General features: G+C 32.7%; 1 protein-coding gene across 2 annotated transcripts; it reads left to right on the top strand.

Annotated features, from left to right (window-relative positions):
• Positions 1-667: 667 nt before the first annotated feature.
• On the top strand, positions 668-25,306 carry LOC128385945 (serine-rich adhesin for platelets-like). 2 transcript variants are annotated; one of them, XM_053344879.1, is made up of 6 exons: positions 668-824; positions 1,366-1,456; positions 1,604-4,010; positions 14,777-15,277; positions 20,258-21,686; positions 22,261-25,306. In XM_053344879.1, exons 3-6 carry the CDS (start codon positions 2,003-2,005, stop codon positions 23,699-23,701), a joined length of 5,379 nt encoding a protein of 1,792 aa, XP_053200854.1. In that variant the 5' UTR covers positions 668-824; positions 1,366-1,456; positions 1,604-2,002; the 3' UTR covers positions 23,702-25,306. The 2 variants fall into 2 exon arrangements, with proteins under 2 accessions (XP_053200854.1, XP_053200853.1); XM_053344878.1 differs by lacking the exon at positions 1,366-1,456.
• The last annotated feature ends 11 nt before the right edge of the window (positions 25,307-25,317 follow it).

The raw sequence follows: 25,317 nt of genomic DNA, 5'->3' as shown, positions 1-25,317 counted from the left end.
ACGTTTTTAACTAATTACCAGCTGTTTAACCACCTAATGAGTCACGATATTTACCTTTACCTGAAAATGGAAAATTAATAAATCAAACTTCATGATTGATTATAATCTTAAATAGATCATAACTGATCATAAATAAACAACAAGAATTAACTATCAACCATAAGGTTATCATATGGATCTGATTTGTTTGTAAATCTACAAACAAATGGATGCTAACAATTGGGTTGGCACTTCCTTTTCCCACTTGTATCACTTTCTAAATAATAGGACAGAAACAATTACATTTGTCAATTGATGGTAACAATTAACAAAACAACAAAATGGTTAATCTGATCATTGACAATCACTCAAGTGTTTACTTTGGTTCACCCAAAAAAATAGTGACCAAACTTTCATCATTACTCTTGATAAATTCAGTTGTCAAGAGATTTGGGCAATCCCTTGGTCAATGTTTTCCAAAGAAATCAGTTAATTGCTCAGTTAAATGTTAAATTTAATCCTCGATGACAAGCTCGTGTTTCAGAACCATAATTAATGCGAATTGAATGAAAGTTGGAAAGAAAAGAAAACGACCACATGACCCACTAGATGGCGACACTTATGTTTCTTTCTTTTCTTTCCTCAGCGACACCTACGGTTTTCCTTTTGTTGTTTCGCTCATTTTGTAACCATTTTTGAACTTGAAGCTTTCATGAGCCTTTTGGTTTCTTGTTTATTTTGATTTTGTTTTATTTTCGTCGTTGATTATGTTTATCATTTAATTGGAAAAGAGTTGATTCAATTACCTCCAAATGTCTTTAACTAATCATCTTCATCTTAATCAGGTTGGTTATTTTTCTGTTTCGCACTGAAAGTTAACAGTGAACATTTGTTTTCTCTTTTTCTCTATTTTCCTCTCTCCCTCCTTTTCTTTTTCTACTTCTACACTTATCTCCATCTCTCTTTCTCTTTCTCTTTCCTTATTTTTTGTTGTTTTCGTTTTTTATTTTCTCTCCCAAAATTGAAATTCGAAAATTGAATTTGTTTTCCACATATCGAAAAATAAGTGAATGTGTTATCGCCAATCCCTTAAATTTCCATTTGTTACATTCTTTGCCCATCAACTTGAGAATTACATTTTCGAATACCGTGTGTCTTTTTTTTCGTTTAAATGTTTCCATCTCAGAATATCATTCAACTCGTACGTTACTTCAACTATTCCATCAATTCTTCATCTCTTTTTACCTTACTCACTCTCTGTTTATCCTTTTTTCTTTCCATCCGATTCAACTCTCTTTCCTTTTTTCTCTAAACTAATTCTCTTTTCTGTTCTTCTATTCATCACTTGAACGAACTGTTTGTATGTGTGCTTGCTGATGCCTGAAGTGCGCTTGTTTTACTGCTCTCACACACTTAATATCTTTGTGTGTAAATCTATTTACTCGTCTGGAATCTCTACTTTTTGGCTTATCCCAAGGTAACTTTCACATTCTAGTGTTGTGTGAATGTTTCCTTCCATTTTCACTTCTCTACTTTCACTCTAATTAAATTCATTTTAAATTGATTAACTACGATGAGCATCTTTCTCTTCTCTCAACCATTTTTCTTCTTTTTCGTTTTCTAGTTGATAATTGGTGATTGATTTCTCTTCTCAAACCAACGAAATGTTCATGTAAATAATGTTACCATTCAACCACAGTTATCCAGTAACGTTATCCATTGAAGATTTGTGATCATCTTACTATTATCATCTTATCCATGTCTATTTACCTGTTAATTAATTGATCCAAATTATGTTTACTATTAATCATCTTCCTGTTTTACACCAAAATTGTGATTTATTGTTCAACAAAATTATTTCTCTACTCTCATCTGTATAAACTGTTAATCTTTTACCTTTTACCTGCCCTTTTATCCGGGTGTTTCACCGGATCATATGGTAGGTGTTCATCTTCAACGAAGCTGTTAATTCAATCTGATCATCTATTGTCAACCATAGTTGATCTTCCTTCAAGGCATCTTCATGATGGATCTTGAAGATCCAACAAGAATGGAATATGAAATTGTTGTACCGGTCAAACCATTACCTTCATCTGACAAACCATTAAAAGGTCTATTGAAAAGGAATAAATGTGATTCTAATTCGTCGTCATCATCATCTAGTTCATCAGAGAAAGATGGGAAAGCAAAGAGAAGAGTCAAATTTGCTGAAACCATGATGGTTTTTTGTGACGATTGGCCTCAGGAAGTGATGCCTCAAATTATTGCTCTCAAATCACCCACAGATTTCAATCTGATTGAAATAGTCGCCTCTGGTTTTATGTTTGACCCTCCCGTCGAGTATCAAGATCTGTTACCATTTGATCCTCCACCCGATTACCAGGATTGTGTATCTTCCAATAAACATCCTTCCATTATTCCAATGTCTTCTTATGAGAAAGATTCATCGATTAGTTTCATCGATGATGACGATCAATGTGAGTCAGATGAGTTTGTCAACGATTATCATAATCAGCTCAACTCATCTCTTCATTGGGAGAATATTTTAAATGAAAGTGAGATACTCGAAGAAGATATTATCGGTGTTCTCAAAGAGGATGAAATACTTCAGGCTATTGGCTCCCAAACGGCTGATATTGACACTGTCTTCCATCCGATGGAATCGGAAGAAAATTTCAGTGAGACTGATTTTCCTGTACATTATCAAAATGGTCAATTCATTCAACAGAGTCAAGGGTTCAATTCAAATGTCAATTCCATTGGTCATTCAAGTTCAGATGAAGGATATCATGTTGTTGATGGTTATTGTGACAGAATAAATCAAGCTACTGAAACATCTGAAACATATTCAGAAGCGGAAGAGCTTTCGTCTGATCTTGCAAGTGATTCTAGTTTTACCTCTCAAGATACAATCATCTTGACCACACCATTGGCCAGTGATCCTAACTCGTTATGTCGTAACGATTTTCACCCCTCTTCATCATCAGCCGATAGTCTTTTATCACCAGGTAAAACTGTTGTTACTTATGTTGATCAATATTCCGATTACACACAGCTTGATGTTAACCTAGAATTTGAATCGAAATTGAACAAACCTGTTTTGGAAACAATTAACGACGAAGAAGAAGAAGTTCGAAGTGAAGCTGATATTGGAAGTATCAGTGAAGATCGAAGTTCTCTCAACGAATCTACCCTGGAAGATGTAAATAAGGTTAATAGTGATAATTATCGCTCAAAAAGTTCGAATGAAACATCTGGAAAAGATGATTGTACAACATCAATTGAAGGAGATGATGGAGATGATGATATTGTTTCTGAAGCTGATAATAGTTTGAATCAAGGTGAAGGTTCTTGTAATATTAATGAAGTAAATACTGTAATTAGGAAAGAGGATAAAGAAGGTGATTTCAATGCTGATGATGAATCAAACCAATCAACCGGAAACAATGAAAATTACATGAGTGATATTCATGGAGCAATAAGAAATGATTCCATCGGTTCAAAAATCCTTAACACTAATAATAATGAGCCGGTTAATCAGTTAAATGAAGTCAGTGAAAGTATGAATACAAGACCGTTAGCAAGAACTGGTCCGGTGAATGAATGCCCTGAGGGTTCAGTTAAATCAGTGTCACTGGCGAAACCACTACCTGCTCCCTCATCATTAACATCATCACCTTCATCATTAAATGCATCTTCAACAACAATGAGTTCATCATCATCACCTATTCAATCATCCATTATTGGACCTACAACAGTCGTTTCATCGTCCACCTTTATACCAACTCAATCAGCTTCAGTTGTCAATACCTGTGGATCTAATGTTGTTGTTATCGGTCTAGTTGATTGTGAGGGAATTAATAAGTCAACCAATCACCCACAGCAACTATTAACTGCCGTACCAGTGAACGCAACCTCAGTCTCTGTTTCAGCGATTCGTAAAGCCTTCGAGGTAAAACACGAATCTGAAGCTCCTCTTTATGAAAATATAACTGAGATGAGAAATAAGACTAAAAATACTTCCCAACCAGGTAAGATATTAGTTTTTATTTCCTCTTCCTTAATCTTATCATCTGATGTTATCTCATTTGTAGATTTACTTTTGTCTATTTGCCATTTACCCTTTTTACTTTCACCATCACCTTAACCTTTAATTGAACACTAACTGACTGCTCATTCTTACATGAGAGAGGCAGAATTACCGAAGCAAAAGAAAATTTCAGAACTTTTATCGTAGGTGTAGTTGCTATGTAGACATGGAATGAACGATATTTCATGGTGATAAAATAAGACTGTTCAAACAAAAAATAATCCATAAGATTTTCATGTACCTGGTTCATGTTTGAGAATCGATGAATCAATAAAGTTCATCTTAAATAATCTGAATCAATTTAGTTTCCAATCAAACAGCGTTTATGTATTAATATAACTATTAATTTTCTGATGGTTTGTTTATTCACTTGCACTTTCTGACTCTCCCTTAACTGATATCAACGCGATAATACAAATATAAACAAAAGTTAACAACGTCAACAATCAATTGTTTATATAATATTTACCGTTATTATTTGTTGTATTTGTTGCCTTTCAACGATAACATGGGAATCAAATCTTAATTATTACATTAATATTTTTACCAACAGTCGAAATGAAAGCTCATTAATTGTGAACACAAAATTTTCCACTCACTTAATTGCAACTTTTTTTGATTTTCCCAACCTTTAAACATCATCATCGGGTTACATTGATGGATTACCTATCAAAACGTTAGATGTGTTATAAAAAATAATGAAAAAATTGTAAATACTCAGATCCGGTGATTATATTCAGATGTTAATGACTATAATGATGATAATGATGTTGAAGCCTTTAAGTATTAATATTAGTTACCAACAATATTATTGGTTCTCACCCAATGATAGTGATTATATAATAACAAGCAATCTTCACAATAATAACGGTGATGATGGTATTTTTTATGGTAATTTATCTGTTAAATGGTGATGATGATGATGTTGAGAGAGAGAGAAAAAATTGAGTTTCTATCATGAAAGAATAAAGAAAAATATTGTTGACATTTTTTGTTTGTATTTCAAAAATTATGAAATAGAGTAAAAATAATTTTCGAACATGAAAAATGTACCATGAGAAAAAGAAGGATAAAGATGAGGGTCAAGTTAACTTGGTGTGGACTTGAATACAAATCAATCGTTATTATCTTAACCTTTTTCTATCATTTCATTTTCTTTCTTTCATCAAGATGATCATCATTTTATCATCTCTCCCATTCTCTTCCGTTACTCCGAATTTATTCCAATTTATGCATCTCTTCATCTCTTCATCTCTTATTGAGCAAAGTTTAGATTGAGTTTGAAATGTTTAGATTAAATTTACACACAACATGTTCATTTATGTGCATTTATTATCAACACTTTTGACCGTAAATTGACCTTTTCACCAAGAAGATGATAAAAGGATGTTTAATGACATTAGGTAATCAGTAAAGAGAAAGAAACATTTCAGAGAGAAACATTAAATTTCTTTGAATAATATTATCCAATAGGAATAATAATGACGATAAGAAATTCAGTGAATTGAAACGCATCCAAATTTACAAAATACTTTTTTATATTATCATTTTTAGTTCTTTTCTGCTTCCAGAGTTTCAATAAAAAAATGCGAGAAAAAGCTGAAAGTACAAATTGGGAGAAAAAAGTAGACAAACTGAAGGCTGATGATGAGAATTAAAACAAGTGAACAGTTTTTGGAGAAAAGAAAAGAAAGTGAAATGGGAAATGAATTATTGTTCTCAGGAAATTAGTTACTATTAAATTGAAATTCGATTATTCGATCATAATTAAGGTGATTAAGTGAGTTATCATCAGAAACGAACGTTTCAAGACAAAGTAACTGTTATTCATTTTCTCCTCGATTGTTCAACTGTATCAATCGATTATTTGAAAAGTAACATGTGTTATAATTGAATGACCAAAGTGTTTACCCTTTTCTGTTTTAGCCTCAGGGTCTTTGATTTCTCATATTGAACTTTCATTTCTTTTGATTATTTTTCACACTTCCAGTTCTTGATATTGTGATAGAAAAAAACAAAAAATATTATAAATCAAACATGATTCTGTTTTTTTCTTCTTCGATATTGAATAACTGGATTAATATCAATAGAGAGTTACCATGTTTTCATATCTTCCTTATCATCCTCATCCTGATGATCGTTGATTCATCTTGCATGTAGTTGTTTTTTGTTTGCCTATTGAGAATCCCTATGGAATCATCTTCTGTTATTATTGACGATGAAACCGGTGAATGGCTACATGGAAGTGAATCTGGATTGGGATGAGAATGATGATGATGAAAATTGGGAAGAAGATGATGAAGATTCTCTTGCAATGGATAAGCCATGCTCTGTCACTCAACCATGAATCCGAGCAATGGTTTACTGTATTCTAAGAGAGATCATCATCCTTTTACTTTCATCTTCATCTTTCTTTTTCTTTTTCCTTTTCGTCATCATCCTCATTCTACAACCAATACACTAACCATAGTTAGCAACTTGATTCTTCCTTCAACAATGACCAACATAATCTAACTTTTCTTTCCCTCCTCTCGATCTTCCCATCATCATCATTTTCTCCATCTTCTGCTTCTTCTTTTTCTTCCTCTTCCTTTTTCCCATCATCTTCTCTTACGCTTTGATTTTTATTACCAATTCCTCTTATTGGTGAAAATATCGTCAAATTTGTCTGATTGTTTTTAAGTATTCTCATGTCTCTACCTCTTTTCCTCATTTTCTTTACTTTCGTTAATCTAATATACCGTTAGGTATAATAATCGTCATCATTTTCCTTGCTTTACTTTTTCTCCTCTTTTCATCTTCAGATTTGATCTTTTTCTTTCTTTCTCTTATAATAACATTATATAAGTTTAACATGGTTAACCAGTTCATCTAATGTTAGATGCAAAAAAGAGTGAAATTAAATTGCCATAGTTTGTCATTTTCTTGGCCATTTTGCTTTTCATTCATCCTTAGTTCACATCACCCAAGGGAAAAGTTGAATAGTAAGAGAAAATAAGAAACTCAAGATGAAGGGATGATGGTAAAAGTATCTTTTTTCATCCAATTTGCATCGATTGCTACTATATGGCAATAAGAGAGAGAGAGAGAGAGAATCTTTGAATTCGTCTGTGTTGTAAAGATACATGGAAAAAGTTCATGTGAATGAGAAGCGAATATCCTTAAGACTCTACAGATTCATCTTGTTTATCAAGTAATCAGATTTTATTCAGTTTTCCATCTAATTCATTCATTCAGACTAATTATAACATAATCTGTTTGCTCTAATCTTTTCTTCATTATTCAACCTGTCTCTTTTAATAAAAGACTTGCATTTCAAGTTAATTGTTCACTTTAAACTAAGATTAAATCTAAATTTAATCGATCCAGTAGCTTAGGAATCTCCATCGTCTACGAAACTATTAGACCTTTATCAATTTAATCGTTGATTAAGAATTAATTCTCAACGCGATTTCCTCATACCTATTCTGTTATGCTCTCAATTTTCAAATGAAAACCACTAATGGTAATGTGTTGGGAATCTATTATGATAATAGAACCAAGTTGTTCTTATTGTTATCGCCATCATCATCATCGCAACTTTCATCCTTTTTTACCTTTGTTCAATTTTCCTTTTGTCTATTTGGAAGCAAAAAAGGCTAAAAATTTATAGATTTTCTATTCTCATCTTGATAACTTATTCTTTGTGCGTTACTTTCACAATCCCAAATCTCTCTCTCTCTCTCTCTCTCTCTTCTCTCTCTCTCTCTCTCTCTCTCTTTGATGAAAACATCCCAGTGATGAACTGAGCCCAGCATTTGGTTCAGAGGATTTATAACAAAACTAAATTCGCAAATACATCAACAAGGTTTTAAATATTTCATTTGAATGAATTCATTTATTTATTTTTTGGTCTCTTCATGTTATCATTAGTTAACTTATTATGTGTCTAAAAAGATATTGTGAGAACATAAAAAGGGAAAGTTGTGATCATTTGTGGATTATAATTACGATAATATCGTCATTCTTGTCATATAATAAGTTTCTGTCCTTAATAATTACTATTTTCTGTGTTAATCATAATTATCCTTTAGCGTGCAGAGTAATCCTTATTTTCTTGTAGCACTTTACCTGAAATTATCCACTACAGTGACCACAGTGGTCAGTTCTTTTTAATAGCTAAGTCTTCATAAATTTTTCACCTTGACTTTACCTTGTCAGTAGCGATTATAATTCCTTCCAATAACCTTGAATGACCTTTCGTTTTGGACAATTTTCCCTACATTCTCATTCACATTAACTAAATAAACTTAGTTTATCACCGTTAGAGTATCATGCGGATAACGTTAGTGACTTTGATTTATATCGATTTACTTTTGTTTGTCTTGTATTATCCTTGAGATCTTTTCTTAGGAAAACCCTCATTCATCTTGATAACAATTAATCATTACAATCTATTCATCACCAGCATCATAACTTATCTACTTATGAAACTTTGTTTTCATTTCTATTTCTAATCTTCTAATCATTAACCAGAAAAAAAAGTTTGACTGAACTTTTTTACTGCCATTATAAGGGGTGATCACTAAAAAACCGGACTAAACTATTTCTTGAATAATTCTTGAACTACTTATTATAATGAAATGATTTTTAGATTTTATGAAAATTAAAGAGTGGCATAATGTCCAACATGAGTGGCGAATTTTTTTTTCGCCGCTTTGGTGCTCAAAATACGCGCGAAAATTTGACATTCGAATTTTCTCGTGTCAAAGCTGATTTTTAGTTTTATATCTTAACGGAAGCCATTTCAGGTCTTTTTTTGATAATTTCAAGTTTTTTAAGTTAATTTTGGCCATTTTCACAGTAATAAAACCTGAAAAATTTAATATAAAAAAATCCAAATTGTTTAGAGCAATTAATAATTAATGAAAAATTCCAAAATTTCTCATTTTTGCGCATGCACATGTATTTGCATTGGCATCAAATTTGCAAAACTTCAAATTTAGATCACAACTTTTTAATTAAATATCTAATTTCAATAAAACTTGCTTATCTGATTTACTGATTTCTTAGCATCAATTTGATATATTTTGGAAATTTTTGCTATCAGCCGTTTTCACGCTATTAATGAACAACGTTAGTCCGGTTTTTTAGTGATCACCCCTTACTTACAGTTTGGTGTTAATTGTTAATCTCATACAATTAGCCTTACATGTTATGACACTTCGATTGATTGTGTCTCTATGTTAGAACTTTTTCATTTCAATTCACAATCCGTGAAGTTCATTGCATTGCCAGAATCAACAGAGAGAGAGAGAGAGAGAGAGAGAGAGAGAGAGAGAGAGAGAGAGAGAGAGAGAGAGAGAGAGAGAGAGAGAGAGAGAGAGAGAGAGAGAGAGAGAGAGAGAGAGAGAGAGAGAGAGAGAGAGAGAGAGAGAGAGAGAGAGAGAGAGAGAGAGAGAGAGAGAGAGAGAGAGAGAGAGAGAGAGAGAGAGAGAGAGAGAGAGAGAGAGAGAGAGAGAGAGAGAGAGAGAATCTTGAATTCGTCTGTGTTGTAAATACATGGAAAAAGTTCATGTGAATGAAGCGAATATCCTTAAGACTCTACAGATTCATCTTGTTTATCAAGTAATCAGATTTTATTCAGTTTTCCATCTAATTCATTCATTCAGACTAATTATAACATAATCTGTTTGCTCTAATCTTTTCTTCATTATTCAACCTGTCTCTTTTAATAAAAGACTTGCATTTCAAGTTAATTGTTCACTTTAAACTAAGATTAAATCTAAATTTAATCGATCCAGTAGCTTAGGAATCTCCATCGTCTACGAAACTATTAGACCTTTATCAATTTAATCGTTGATTAAGAATTAATTCTCAACGCGATTTCCTCATACCTATTCTGTTATGCTCTCAATTTTCAAATGAAAACCACTAATGGTAATGTGTTGGGAATCTATTATGATAATAGAACCAAGTTGTTCTTATTGTTATCGCCATCATCATCGCAACTTTCATCCTTTTTTACCTTTGTTCAATTTTCCTTTTGTCTATTTGGAAGCAAAAAAGGCTAAAAATTTATAGATTTTCTATTCTCATCTTGATAACTTATTCTTTGTGCGTTACTTTCACAATCTCTCTCTCTCTCTCTCTCTCTCTCTCTCTCTCTCTCTCTCTCTCTCTCTCTCTCTTTGATGAAAACATCCCAGTGATGAACTGAGCCCAGCATTTGGTTCAGAGGATTTATAACAAAACTAAATTCGCAAATACATCAACAAGGTTTTAAATATTTCATTTGAATGAATTCATTTATTTATTTTTTGGTCTCTTCATGTTATCATTAGTTAACTTATTATGTGTCTAAAAAGATATTGTGAGAACATAAAAAGGGAAAGTTGTGATCATTTGTGGATTATAATTACGATAATATCGTCATTCTTGTCATATAATAAGTTTCTGTCCTTAATAATTACTATTTTCTGTGTTAATCATAATTATCCTTTAGCGTGCAGAGTAATCCTTATTTTCTTGTAGCACTTTACCTGAAATTATCCACTACAGTGACCACAGTGGTCAGTTCTTTTTAATAGCTAAGTCTTCATAAATTTTTCACCTTGACTTTACCTTGTCAGTAGCGATTATAATTCCTTCCAATAACCTTGAATGACCTTTCGTTTTGGACAATTTTCCCTACATTCTCATTCACATTAACTAAATAAACTTAGTTTATCACCGTTAGAGTATCATGCGGATAACGTTAGTGACTTTGATTTATATCGATTTACTTTTGTTTGTCTTGTATTATCCTTGAGATCTTTTCTTAGGAAAACCCTCATTCATCTTGATAACAATTAATCATTACAATCTATTCATCACCAGCATCATAACTTATCTACTTATGAAACTTTGTTTTCATTTCTATTTCTAATCTTCTAATCATTAACCAGAAAAAAAAGTTTGACTGAACTTTTGCTGTATAAGGGGTGATCACTAAAAAACCGGACTAAACTATTTCTTGAATAATTCTTGAACTACTTATTATAATGAAATGATTTTTAGATTTTATGAAAATTAAAGAGTGGCATAATGTCAACATGAGAGGAGAATTTTTTCGCCGCTTGGAGAGAAAATACGAGAGAAATTTGACTTCAATTTTCTCGTGTCAAAGCTGATTTTAGTTTTATATCTTAACGGAAGCCATTTCAGGTCTTTTGATAATTTCAAGTTTTTAAGTTAATTTTGGCCATTTTCACAGTAATAAAACCTGAAAATTTAATATAAAAAATCCAAATTGTTTAGGCAATTAATAATTAATGAAAAATCCAAAATTTCTCATTTTTTGCATGCATGTATTTTCAATTGGCATCAAATTTGCAAAAACTCTCAAATTTAGATCACAACTTTTTAATTAAATATCTAATTTCAATAAAACTTGCTTATCTGATTTACTGATTTCTTAGCATCAATTTGATATATTTTGGAAATTTTTGCTATCAGCCGTTTTCACGCTATTAATGAACAACGTTAGTCCGGTTTTTTAGTGATCACCCCTTACTTACAGTTTGGTGTTAATTGTTAATCTCATACAATTAGCCTTACATGTTATGACACTTCGATTGATTGTGTCTCTATGTTAGAACTTTTTCATTTCAATTCACAATCCGTGAAGTTCATTGCATTGCCAGAATCAACAGAGAGAGAGAGAGAGAGAGAGAGAGAGAGAGAGAGAGAGAGAGAGAGAGAGAGAGAGAGAGAGAGAGAGAGAGAGAGAGAGAGAGAGAGAGAGAGAGAGAGAGAGAGAGAGAGAGAGAGAGAGAGAGAGAGAGAGAGAGAGAGAGAGAGAGAGAGAGAGAGAGAGAGAGAGAGAGAGAGAGAGAGAGAGAGAGAGAGAGAGAGAGAGAGAGAGAGAGAGAGAGAGAGAATCTTTGAATTCGTCTGTGTTGTAAAGATACATGGAAAAGTTCATGTGAATGAGAAGGAATATCCTTAAGACTCTACAGATTCATCTTGTTTATCAAGTAATCAGATTTTATTCAGTTTTCCATCTAATTCATTCATTCAGACTAATTATAACATAATCTGTTTGCTCTAATCTTTTCTTCATTATTCAACCTGTCTCTTTTAATAAAAGACTTGCATTTCAAGTTAATTGTTCACTTTAAACTAAGATTAAATCTAAATTTAATCGATCCAGTAGCTTAGGAATCTCCATCGTCTACGAAACTATTAGACCTTTATCAATTTAATCGTTGATTAAGAATTAATTTCAACGCGATTTCTCATACCTATTCTGTTATGCCTCAATTTCAAATGAAACCACTAATAATGTTGGGAATCTATTATGATAATAGAACCGTTGTTCTTATTGTTATCGCCATCATCATCGCAACTTTCATTTCCCACAAATCAGTACCTCACCTTGATAACTTATTCTTTGTGCGTTACTTATTATCCTGTCTTTCTTTCTTCTTCTTCTTCTTCTTTTTTCTTCTCTTCTTCTTTCTCTCTCTCTCTCTCTCTCTCTCTTTGATGAAAACATCCAGTGATGAACTGAGCCCAGCATTTGGTTCAGAGGATTTATAACAAAACTAAATTCAAATACATCAACAAGGTTTTAAATATTTCATTTGAAATTCATTTATTTATTTTTGTCTCTTCATGTTATCATTAGTTAACTTATTATGTGTCTAAAAGATATTGTGAGAACATAAAAGGGAAAGTTGTGATCATTTTGGATTATAATTACGATAATATCGTCATTCTTGTCATATAATAAGTTTCTGTCCTTAATAATTACTATTTTCTGTGTTAATCATAATTATCCTTTAGCGTGCAGAGTAATCCTTATTTTCTTGTAGCACTTTACCTGAAATTATCCACTACAGTGACCACAGTGGTCGTCTTTTTAATAGCTAAGTCTTCATAAATTTTTCACCTTGACTTTACCTTGTCAGTAGCGATTATAATTCCTTCCAATAACCTTGAATGACCTTTCGTTTTGGACAATTTTCCCTACATTCTCATTCACATTAACTAAATAAACTTAGTTTATCACCGTTAGAGTATCATGCGGATAACGTTAGTGACTTTGATTTATATCGATTTACTTTGTTTGTCTTGTATTATCCTTGAGATCTTTTCTTAGGAAAACCCTCATTCATCTTGATAACAATTAATCATTACAATCTATTCATCACCAGCATCATAACTTATCTACTTATGAAACTTTGTTTCATTTCTATTTCTAATCTTCTAATCATTAACCAGAAAAAAGTTTGACTGAACTTTTTACTGCCATATAAGGTGATCACTAAAAACCGGACTAAACTATTTCTTGAATAATCTTGAACTACTTATTATAATGAAATGATTTTTAGATTTTATAGTAGCATGATGAAAATTTGACATTCGAATTTTCTCGTGTCAAAGCTGATTTTTAGTTTTATATCTTAACGGAAGCCATTTCAGGTCTTTTTTTGATAATTTCAAGTTTTTTAAGTTAATTTTGGCCATTTTCACAGTAATAAAACCTGAAAAATTTAATATAAAAAAATCCAAATTGTTTAGAGCAATTAATAATTAATGAAAAAATCCAAAATTTCTCATTTTTGCGCATGCACATGTATTTGCAATTGGCATCAAATTTGCAAAAACTCTCAAATTTAGATCACAACTTTTTAATTAAATATCTAATTTCAATAAAACTTGCTTATCTGATTTACTGATTTCTTAGCATCAATTTGATATATTTTGGAAATTTTTGCTATCAGCCGTTTTCACGCTATTAATGAACAACGTTAGTCCGGTTTTTTAGTGATCACCCTTACTTACAGTTTGGTGTTAATTGTTATCTCATACATTAGCCTTACATGTTATGACACTGATTGATTGTGTCTCTATGTTAGAACTTTTTCATTTCAATTCACAATCCGTGAAGTTCATTGCATTGCCAGAATCAACAGAGAGAGAGAGAGAGAGAGAGAGAGAGAGAGAGAGAGAGAGAGAGAGAGAGAGAGAGAGAGAGAGAGAGAGAGAGAGAGAGAGAGAGAGAGAGAGAGAGAGAGAGAGAGAGAGAGAGAGAGAGAGAGAGAGAGAGAGAGAGAGAGAGAGAGAGAGAGAGAGAGAGAGAGAGAGAGAGAGAGAGAGAGAGAGAGAGAGAGAGAGAGAGAGAGAGAGAGAGAGAGAGAGAGAGAGAGAGAGAGAGAGAGAGAGAGAGAGAGAGAGAGAGAGAGAGAGAGAGAGAGAGAGAGAGAGAGAGAGAGAGAGAGAGAGAGAGAGAGAGAGAGAGAGAGAGAGAGAGAGAGAGAGAGAGAGAGAGAGAGAGAGAGAGAGAGAGAGAGAGAGAGAGAGAGAGAGAGAGAGAGAGAGAGAGAGAGAGAGAGAGAGAGAGAGAGAGAGAGAGAGAGAGCGACAATATTTACAGATTCATGGAAATGTTTTCTGAGAGAAATTTTGTTCACAATCATTTCATCACTTTAAATTCTACCTTTTAAATCATTGTTCTCAATGAACTTTCCTTCAATTAATGAAAAAAAAACTTTTCACTCACTCAAAAGAAATTAGAAAAAACTAAATGAAACAATTCAGTGACTAATTAAACCTTAAATTTCTTCCTCCTTCATCTTCATTTTGAGGATTATTTTGATTCGTTCCTTTTGTTGAAAGTTAACTAATCTTGGTTTTCATTATTTTAATTTACTTCTTCCTCTTGTTTTTCTTTAATTGCAGCTCCAGCGCGGCCTAAATCATTTCCATTCTCTAATTTTAAATTGGGTAAAAGTGTAGAGTCAAACAAAAATAACTACAATTCGGTCAACAACAGTACATCAACAAACAGTAGCAGCACTTCAAACATCAACAACAACGCTAATGTTGGTAACAATAGTAACCAGTCAGGTAGCAGTGGGTCAAGTTTAATCAAAGAAGCGACAAATGTGATGACCGAAAAGCTTAAGTGGTTAACATTACATGGCGGTGGTGACAGCTCAAAACAATTAACTAATGATGAATCTGGTAAAACCGCACAACCATCAACATCATCAACAACAACAATTAATGAAAATAAGTCTAAACAGTCACAACAACAACAACAGCAGCAGCATCAACAACAACCACAACCACAACGATCCAAAGAAGATCTCATAATAGAATACACATCAGAACCTCGAGGTGCTCAGCAAGTTAAACGCGTATCATTAACTGAAGCAGCGTTGAAAGCAGCGACTTGCAGTAAGTATTGTAACTCTTATGGTTATTTAATCTTCTATTGTAATCATAACCATTATCAACATTTTAATGGTTTCACTCTAAAAAAAGGGTAGAATTGGTGAGATTTGGATTAAATCCAGTCTATTGTCAAGTGATCTCGAGTTTTGAAACTTATCTTCTTCTTAATTTTCTATTTTTTGTCTGTTTTACACACACAATTAAACTAATTCTCTTTGTGATTAAGATACATTAATGAAAACGAAGATGATTCCTCATCAGTTACAATAATCTTCTAAAGCTATTTAACTTTTCCAGTTATCATCATTTATCATTAAACTGATTTATTGATGACCTTTTAAATCTCAACCCTAATCCTTATCCCATTTGATATCATCCAAATCTAATCTCTTCATGTGATCGTTGAGTATTCCATTTGTTTCCATAAATCCACAAAGTATCACATACATTGTGTTTCCATCATCAGAATCCACTGTCATCTTAATGAAGTTAATGAATAGAAAATGACAATTATGCTTAAATGGACACATTTTTGTCTCATCCTCTTTCTTTGCATGGAGATGATGATGCTGATTTGCAGAATATTGAGATTCTCTCAATGAAAATTCATGAATAGACATTTACAGCTGAGTTATGCGTATCGCTTTTGTTATTCTTAGACGATTAACTTACCTTCATGTTACCAAACAGATCAAAATGATGATGAATGTTACTCATTCTCTTGATGATCTGTTTAAAGAAAAACTCGCTAATACAAAGCTCTGATTCTCAGACTTTTATATAATTTCAACGAATTAATTTAACCTTAAACCTGAAGGAACCATCATCATTATCGTTACTATTATATAATAATCATGATGAACCTTCAATGTTATGAATTAGGTTGTTTTCCTCTAACAACATTGATTTCGTATTCAAATTACTATTCCAATTGGAATATCTCAATTATGTTGACACGGTGTCGAAATATCAACTCAATCTCAACCCTTTTTAATACACTTTCACTGATCTTATTCAGTAGGATAAATAATGGCTTCTTGTTATTAATATCATTCTTGCCTCTTGAAGCTTCTTGTCAACATCCAAACCTGTCAACATATTTGTGTTTTTCTTACTCTTGAAACTCAGTAAATGAATTTACTTCTTTATTTTGTTGTAATAATATTTCATCTTCATCTTTATCTTCCTTTCATTTTATTCTTTTTTTCTTTATACCTTATTAACTTAAATGGGTCTCAGGCAACTCGTTTCTCTCTCTCTTCCTCTTTCTTTTCATCATTCAGTCCATTCATTACTAAGTTAGTGATAAAAATAATATTTTATGATTATTGTAATTTGAATGGAATCAAATTGATTCCAATTGTGAATACATTTCTTTTTCTTATCATCTTTATCATTTTCAAGAATCAAATAGGAAAATTAGGATGAGAGATGAAGATGATGACAGTTTTTTTCTTTAAATTATGAGAGAGTTGATTCTTCATCCTCTTGGGAAGTATAACCTGCTCAGGCAATTACGAAAAACAAAGTTATTCTTATGTTCTAATTATTTTTCCCACCGAGTCTCTCTCTCTCTCTCTCTCTCTCTCTCTCTCTCTTCCTCCTCCTCCTCCTCCTCTTTCTATCATGTCTTTCATTTTTTACTTCTCTTTCTTCATCCTCATCTTTACTTCGTCTTATTATATTGGTTTGCATCTTTTGTTGACAATTTTGTCTGTCTTCTTTTTGGAGCCTCTTTCTTTTTTCTTATTCACTTCTTTCTTCATCATCTTCCCCTGGGAACTAAATATATTGTATAATATAAGAAAGCATCTCCTCCATGATGAAAGTGGACATAATTTACAGCTCAGCCTCAAGCTTTGTTAATATTATCAATCTAAAAGTCTGAAAATGATTAAGTTAAGAGTAAGGTTGATGTTAATGATTATACAAAATGTTGGTACAAAATGTACTAACCAACACAATGAAAGGCTTATGTTGACCTTGTTATTGCTATTACATGTATATTATTATTATATTATATTTTGACAATATCGATTTACTAACCATAACTAATGTTATATTATTTATGTAGATACACCTTGATATCTTCATCTAATATTTTCAGCATCTATTGCAGTGGCTACTTTGTTGTTCAGTGCGATGATAATGGTGATGAAAGTGAGATGATGAGGCTTTGTTTTTTTCTTCTATTTATGTTTCTCTTGATCATCTCTCATTCAAGGTAACTCTAAACTGAAGATATTATAATACCTCATGATGAAATAGATGTTGATGATCATGCTGATTTTTGCTGATTTATTTTTTTGCTGAAAGGTTACACATGTAACGATAAAATTAATGATAATATTATTTTCTTTGCAAAAATTATTCACTCACTCACTTTCCCCTTCTCAACTCCAGTAGCTGATTTATGCTTCAAGAAGATATCATGATGATGAATACTTTCCACTGAATAATATTACATTTCTGTTTTATTCTTACTCGGAATTTTCAATTTTCTTTTATTCTTTGAAATTTCTCAACTAATCGATTCGAGAAGCTTGTCCAAAGTACCCGTGGTAAAGTTGTTCTCAATGTTTATCATCTTAAGCCTCTTCATCTGTTTTCTCAGCATCATCCTCATCCTCATCATCTCTCTTCATATGCCCTTCAAGGATCACTTTTTTTCATCCAGTCATCATCATTGATTGTCATGTAATTTTCATCTGAAAAATGGCAAACCTTTTTTTCTGCTTTTTCTTGATTCATTTTGATTGGCGCTGAAAAAGTCCTATTCAGTTGATCACTTCACTCACACAGAATGATGAAAAAGATGAAAAATCAGAATTGAAATACTATTTACAGCCTTAAATAGGAAATCTCTGGTGGGAAGATGAAAATGATGATGAACAAAACATGAAGTCAATGGTATAGAAGGTGATCTGTTCATCATTCTCAGTTGGTATTTATTTGTAAAACTTGAATAACATCATCACTTCATCATCATGAACAACAATAATAATCATGAAATAGACAAAAAATGAGTAAAGATGAAAAGAAAATATTTTTCCCTGAGTTTTCATGTGTGATAGTTGAAACTCAGAATTGATTGTGATAAAGAAAGAGAGATGAAGTAAATTAAAGAAAAGATAATCATGTTGATGAGTTTCCATTTCTGTTATTTTGTATTTCTCTCGATTTGAACAGGACAAATTCTCTTGTTGTCATGGTAATTGTCAATTCGAGAGTATGATGAATAGAAGCTAAAAAATATTTCCATCAAATATTAATACGAAAAGAAGTAAAATATTATCATTCGTCCTCATTGATATTATCATTCTCACTATTTCCATATTCAATTACAACTATTAACGTAATCAAATTGATTCAGTTTATATTAAAATGGGCGAAGGGAAAATTGTGAATAATTGAAAAGCTCAAGATGAAAGTTCATCAACATAAATTGAATATTGATTCATCAACAATGTAGGTTGTATCGTTTGTCATGATAACTGAACAAAAAAAAACTCCTATTGTTTCAATAGTGTCGAGGTCAGTTATCAGATTTCAGTCCCTCCGCCCTTAAACTCCTCCACCTTTTTCCCATTTCTATCATCCTCATCATCCTCATCCTCATCTATCCCTCACTCTCTTTTAATAAAATTGTCTCAAAATGACAGCTCTAATTTCAACTGAACCATCTAATTTCATGTGACAATTTTGAATGAAGATGAAAATAAAGGATGAAGATAAAGATAAAATCGTAACATCAAACATTGAACTAAAGAAAATGGTTCAGGGGCTTTACATTGATATCGTTTCAGGTTTCAAGTTTCTCTCTCCGATACGATAACCTTTTCTTTTGAGAGTAAATAATATCGCCATTATTTATATCGATGAACTTGATGTTGATTAAACAATTGATTGATTGTTATCAATCATTTGATAATCAATTGAGTTCACAAGCAATTATCTCTCTAACCATAATCATCTCTCATATATTAATAGGTTTTCATTGTTAATATATTGATGAATTAACCAGTAATCTCTTATCTATTGAACTAATTCTGATGATAATGATAATATGATTTAAATAAATTTCATTGTTTTCATAAGGAAATAGTCAACAATGAGCCGAGCATGAAGACCGTTTAATGTAAATCTAATAGTTTATAATCATTTATGAATAGTTTCATGTTGTTAATAGTTTATTCAATTATTTAATGGATTGATTGTCATGATTTTCATTTGGGCAACAATTTAGGAAATGCACTATTATGATTAAATTAACATATAATGATAATTTTAATAAATAAAATTGAATAAACCTTGAAAACGATGAAATATATTTCATCGAGTTGTGAGTTGTTCAATTGATAGATTATCATGATATTAATATTTAGAAATGATTGTAACGGTTTCCATTTATATTCACTGATAAGTAATTGTGGTTATTGCTTTTCGTGATTCAATCGTTGAGCCTAAATAGTAATATTAATGTTAATTTATTGCACGATTTTTGTCACTGAATCTGATCATCATCATCATTATTTTTCTTTCTTTTCTCTTTCTTTTCAGCCGAATCATCTTTTCCTTGTTTTCATCTCCTTTTCCCTGAATATCATTATCCTTATTACTCTTTGATTACATGTTATTCAATCAAATTATGGCGTTTTTTATAGTTCAAATGGTGAAATTCTTTGCTCTCATTTATCTCCATCTGAACTTAACATTCTAAGATCATTGAGAGATAAAATTGTATCAATTTGCTAACTTTTTCTTTTTCTTGACTTCATTGGATTCACTGATTCTTTCAGGCAATCTCATTAAATAGAATGAGAAAAAGAGAAACAAAAAGAAGAAGAAGAAAAGTAAAATGCTGGAGAAAAATTTATGGGTTTCTTAAGTTCCATGGAATGGTTTCTGTTTCCATGAGCATTTTCTCAGAGTATTTATGTGATACTTTTGTTGATGATTAATTGTTTCTTATTGATTTTCCAGATAACACTAAAGGAGTAAATACTCTTCCAGGGAATCCATCATCTGCTCAAATAGTCAGTCATTACCATCATCTTCATCATCACCATGGTCAAGGGATTACATCACATCAGATTGTCCACCCTTCTCACCAACAACCTCACCTTCACCACCAACAACAACCTCTTGCAATTCCTGTTAATCACTTACAATGTTTTCCACCAGGAACTAATATTCCGGCATCGATATCTACAATGGGAACAGCCCATCAAATTGTCCATCATCCTGCTCATCCCCCTGCATCGATCCAGCACCTCGGACCGACACCACAACAGATTCAATTGGTCAAGTCGGCACCATCCGTAATCTCTTCATCAGCTTCATCGCCACAGTTTATTATTCCATCGACGCCTCAACAACAAAGCCCCAACCAAATACAATCTCAACCTCCACCACAGTCACAACAACAAGCGAACGCACCACAATATCATATTTACCCTGTCACTAAATGTAGAGCTGCATCACCGCAATTCATTAACCAATATTATACAACTACCACACCCGGTGGTCAGAGGCAATTAGTTTATGTTTCTCATGTTGCCCCAGGCCAACAATTCATGACCAGTCAAACAATTCACCATCATCCCCATATTCACCCTCATTTACACTTACAACAACACCAGCAGCCGCAGCCACAACAGTCACAAACAAGCGGTCAAACAATTCATGGACAACCCACTCCAATTCAACCAGGAACAGTGACCATGGTTTCAGGTGCACCTCAAGGGTCAAGGGAAACGCCATCACCCTCGATAATACAACTTCATTGTAGACCAGGATCGGCGATGTCTAATTCATCAATCGTTGGTTCAAGAATTTACGCTCAACCCTTGCAACATGGATTCGTTGCTGTTCCCAAAGATTCATCTTTTCCTAATCCAAGTGAGATCCGACGTCGAGATGGACTCAATGCATATCCGATCGTTAAAGAAGATCCACTAAATGTGGTCAACACTTCAAATGGAAGCACAACCAACGGCAGCAGTCCAACTGCATCTTCATTATCATCTGCCTCATCTTCCTCGTCCTCTTCGATATCTCCTTCATCTTCATCAACAACTTCAACTGTTCCTAATAGTACCAATAGTAAGAGCGGCAACTCTAGTGATTCGACTAATCTCACCTCAAGTGATACCAAAGATGAATTAGAACAATTTGTTGAAAACGATATTCAACGAATCGAACGAATCAAACGTCGCTACTCTCTAACCGAAGAAGGTGATGACCCAACCTTCGGGTTCGGTCGACGTCCCTCAGTTCGAGGTATTAAACCGAAATATGGTCCTAGTGAAATAATACGCCACATGCAAATGCAGTTGAGGCCATCGGTTCAATCGGTCGCACCACAAACTCTTCCCAAACAAGCAAAAGTTATTAATACTCAAATTGTAAAGTAAGTTGATAACTGAGCCCAGTGGGCTATTGATCCATTAATTACTTTCGTTTTACAAGTTCACATTAATTGTATTCTAAATTCTAATCTTAAATATGAGTTAGTTTGATTGGAATGATTTACTTTCAGAAGAGATGAAAATTTCTGTTGATGAATAAGAATCGAAAAGTTGAGCTTAGGAAGAATCACAAATCTGGAACTCATTTAATCTTTTTCATGATAAAATGAATCCATAAAAGAATAAAAGAAATTTTTATTTTTATCAATTTTCTGAACTATTTTATGCTCATCACAATAAACAGGCAATTAAATCAATTCTGCCGAACCTGTAAAACTGTAAATGCTTTTGCTTTGTGTTTGCAAATTGAATTGTTTATGTGTTAAGAAGCTTCGATTCGGATATTTGATTATATTTTGAAATCGTTTAATTTCTCAGGCTTATCCTCTTTCTCATCATGTTTCCCCTTCTTTTTGCATATAATCAAATCGATTCTTTCTGATTCTAAATTGAACTTTTCTCACCATTCACACTCATCATCTTTTTCTCCTCACCTTTTTCTCCTTGCATCAACAGTGAATCTACTAATCTGGTTTCTTCAGCTTCATCTCATGGCCTCACCACTTCATTATCCACCATAACAACGGCCACTCCAGTAATCTTGACATCAGGCTCAGTTTCATCACAATCCTCATCGTCACAAGTTCCTCGAACCGCACAAATACATCTAATAACACGTCATTCGCATTCGCATTCTCATTGTCATCCTCATCTTATTTCTGCGAGTCAAGTTGGTTCTGTTCCCAATCTTAGGCAACATTTGGTCTCATCGACATCTTCAATCTCACCTTCTTCCTCTTCTACCTCCTCGCCTTCACCTTCCGGTCACAATACAATAGGTCACAGGCATGTTTATCTTATACCCCATGTTCAGGGTGGACCTCAATATCAAAGGATTGTCCAGGCGGCGGGAGCGACTCTCCCTCGGCCTCATCCCGGACAACAACAAGGTCAATCTCAGCATCAACCGTCAACTGGACTTACTCAACAATTATCTGCCCAACAAGCGGCCATGTTAATGATGAAACAAATAGGGGGTAGAGTGAAAATAATTAATGGATCTCAATCAGCAGGGTCAATCGGAATTGTTGGTAATCAGCCTCCATTGTCCAGGCCAGCGTCTTCGTTGGGTCACATTATACAACGAGGTTCGGGAGATGCTGAACTTAGACTGACTCCTCAAAGCTCAGCATCTTCATCATCCGATGTAACTTGTAAACAATGTCCAGTTAGACCAGCAGGGTCAATGGAACCACAACCAGGTCAACCTCAATCGATAACAATTATTAGTAATAAGGTTGGACCTTGTTTATTGCAACATAAAACAATTTCAATGCCAAACGTTTCCTTGATTAAATCACTTCCTCAGACCTTAACTGTTGTCCCAATTAATGATATTAAAGATGAGAGAGGAGCTCCCGAAGGAGCAAGTGCATCACCAACTCATTCATCTGACAAGGATTTTGTTGAATCAAATAAAGCAACAAAATCTGTCGACGCAAATGCTGATACAATGTCCACCGGAAGTACCAGTAGCTGTAGCAGTTCAACCAGCAGTGCTAACACAGGAACACCATCCAGTAATAACAACCTCATCGTCAATAACAACAATAACAATTTCAATAACACGAAAAACAACAATGATGTAAACAATTCAACCAGTAATAGTAACAACCCGAACAATACCAATGCCAACAACAATAATAACAATGATAATGATGATATTACCGAGAAAAATAATAACAATAACAATACTAATAATCTGACAAACAGTAATAATAATGTCAATACGAATAATAATATTAATAACAATATGAACAATAATCCTGATCTAGTCAAAGATGCAACGACTTCAGCTCTCAAAGCAAAGAAAACTATTGCTTCTGATATGAAGGATGGCAAGAGTAAACCAGTGTCCAGTAAAGATGGTGTCATATACTATTCAATGAACGTTTAATTTAATCAATACAAAGATGAGCTGATTGCCAAAAGGATCAATAGTCAGCTGATTACTATGGTGAACAAAAGTGCCACTCGGTTTTACACCAAACAAAAGATGAGAATCCAAGTCAACCTTTACTTTGCTCATTATCGATCGCAGATTCTGAGTATTCACATAATATACCAAAGTATTTATTTGTGAAAAGATAATTTTATCCTACACATCAGTATTTTGTGTGTTCCAAGATGAAGATAAGTAAGGAGGAGGAAGAAGAAGATGAAATCACCATCATTATTAATGAACATGGTAAATGTTCAAACCCACACCGACAAATTGCTGAGAATTTTTGATAAAGATGAAGAAATATTGAAAAAAGTCATCGGAAAGTTTTGCACCAAAAGAAAATCCCCAAAATGATTAATCAATGAAAAACAAGAGAGCAGATTCAAGATCCCTGATTGTTTTATTAAATTTGCTAACTCCCTCTTATTTAGTCTAATATCTTGTTATTAATTAACTTAATTAACCTGCTAATATTTACCGTTGTTTTCATCACTTCTGTTAATCTTATCATCATCTATCGAGATGCCTCATCACCATCATGAATTTTCAAGCTGGAAACTCAGTTGATCTGATGGATTTTGTATTCCAATCAAATTGATTTGAGATGAAGATCATGAAAAGATATTTAATTCACTTCTCTCTTCTAGTAATAAGTTGATATAATTTACTAATTGATTGTTAGGTTTCTTTGCATCAACAGAATCAACAAACGAAACAAACGAAATAATTCAACCTCTTCTGTTAAAGCTTAATTATAGTTGATTGATTAACGTTAACTTGTTAATTAAGCTAAATTGTTAATTCTCTCTCTTTGAATCACAATTAACCTTAAATCTTGTTCACTGTTCACACCCTTGTTACCTTTATAAATATTTTGCGAAAGAATCAAGTATTGGTCAAATGATTGAAATTGTTACGAGTTGAGATCAAATTGTTACCGGAAGTATCAGAATAACAAGAAAATGGATCAAATCGGATTGAAATTTACAAATGACAATAAGAATCAATAATTAGCTAATTGATTTTTTTTTCTTTTCCTTTTCTTCATTTTCTCCCCTTCTAATCAATCACAAATCTAATTTGTATATTTATATTAATTTGTATTATTTTCTTGAGTTTGTCCAGGATAAGTTGATAATTTGTAGGCCTTTTAATTGCGAAAGACGAAACAAATATAATTGTACCATCATCAGAATTGTAAATGAAACATGAACTTCATGTTCATGGTGAATGTTTTTCTTTGTGTTCATGATGATCATCGTTTAATTGTTCATGAGAACACAAAATGCTAAGCAATTAGCATCTCTATTGTAAACCATTTTGTTGGTAAATCATTTTTTCATCAACATCAAAACTCATCCTGGCGACTCGATTTATCTTCATCCTTTTTTGTTCCTCATCTCATTGTAAAACAACAATTCTAATTCCAACTGATCTGTATTCCTTTGACATTGACTTTAGATTATTATTATTATCAATTAATTAATATTATTGTAAAAGTTATAAAAACAAAGCAACAAACAAATGACTGGAAATAAAATTGCCAAAGTTGTTGTATCAATTGTGTT

Source organism: Panonychus citri, unplaced genomic scaffold (genome assembly GCF_014898815.1).
Source record: "Panonychus citri isolate SS breed McGregor unplaced genomic scaffold, ASM1489881v1 Contig00063, whole genome shotgun sequence".
Lineage (NCBI taxonomy): Eukaryota > Metazoa > Arthropoda > Arachnida > Trombidiformes > Tetranychidae > Panonychus > Panonychus citri.
This window is presented reverse-complemented; position numbering and strand designations above follow the sequence as displayed.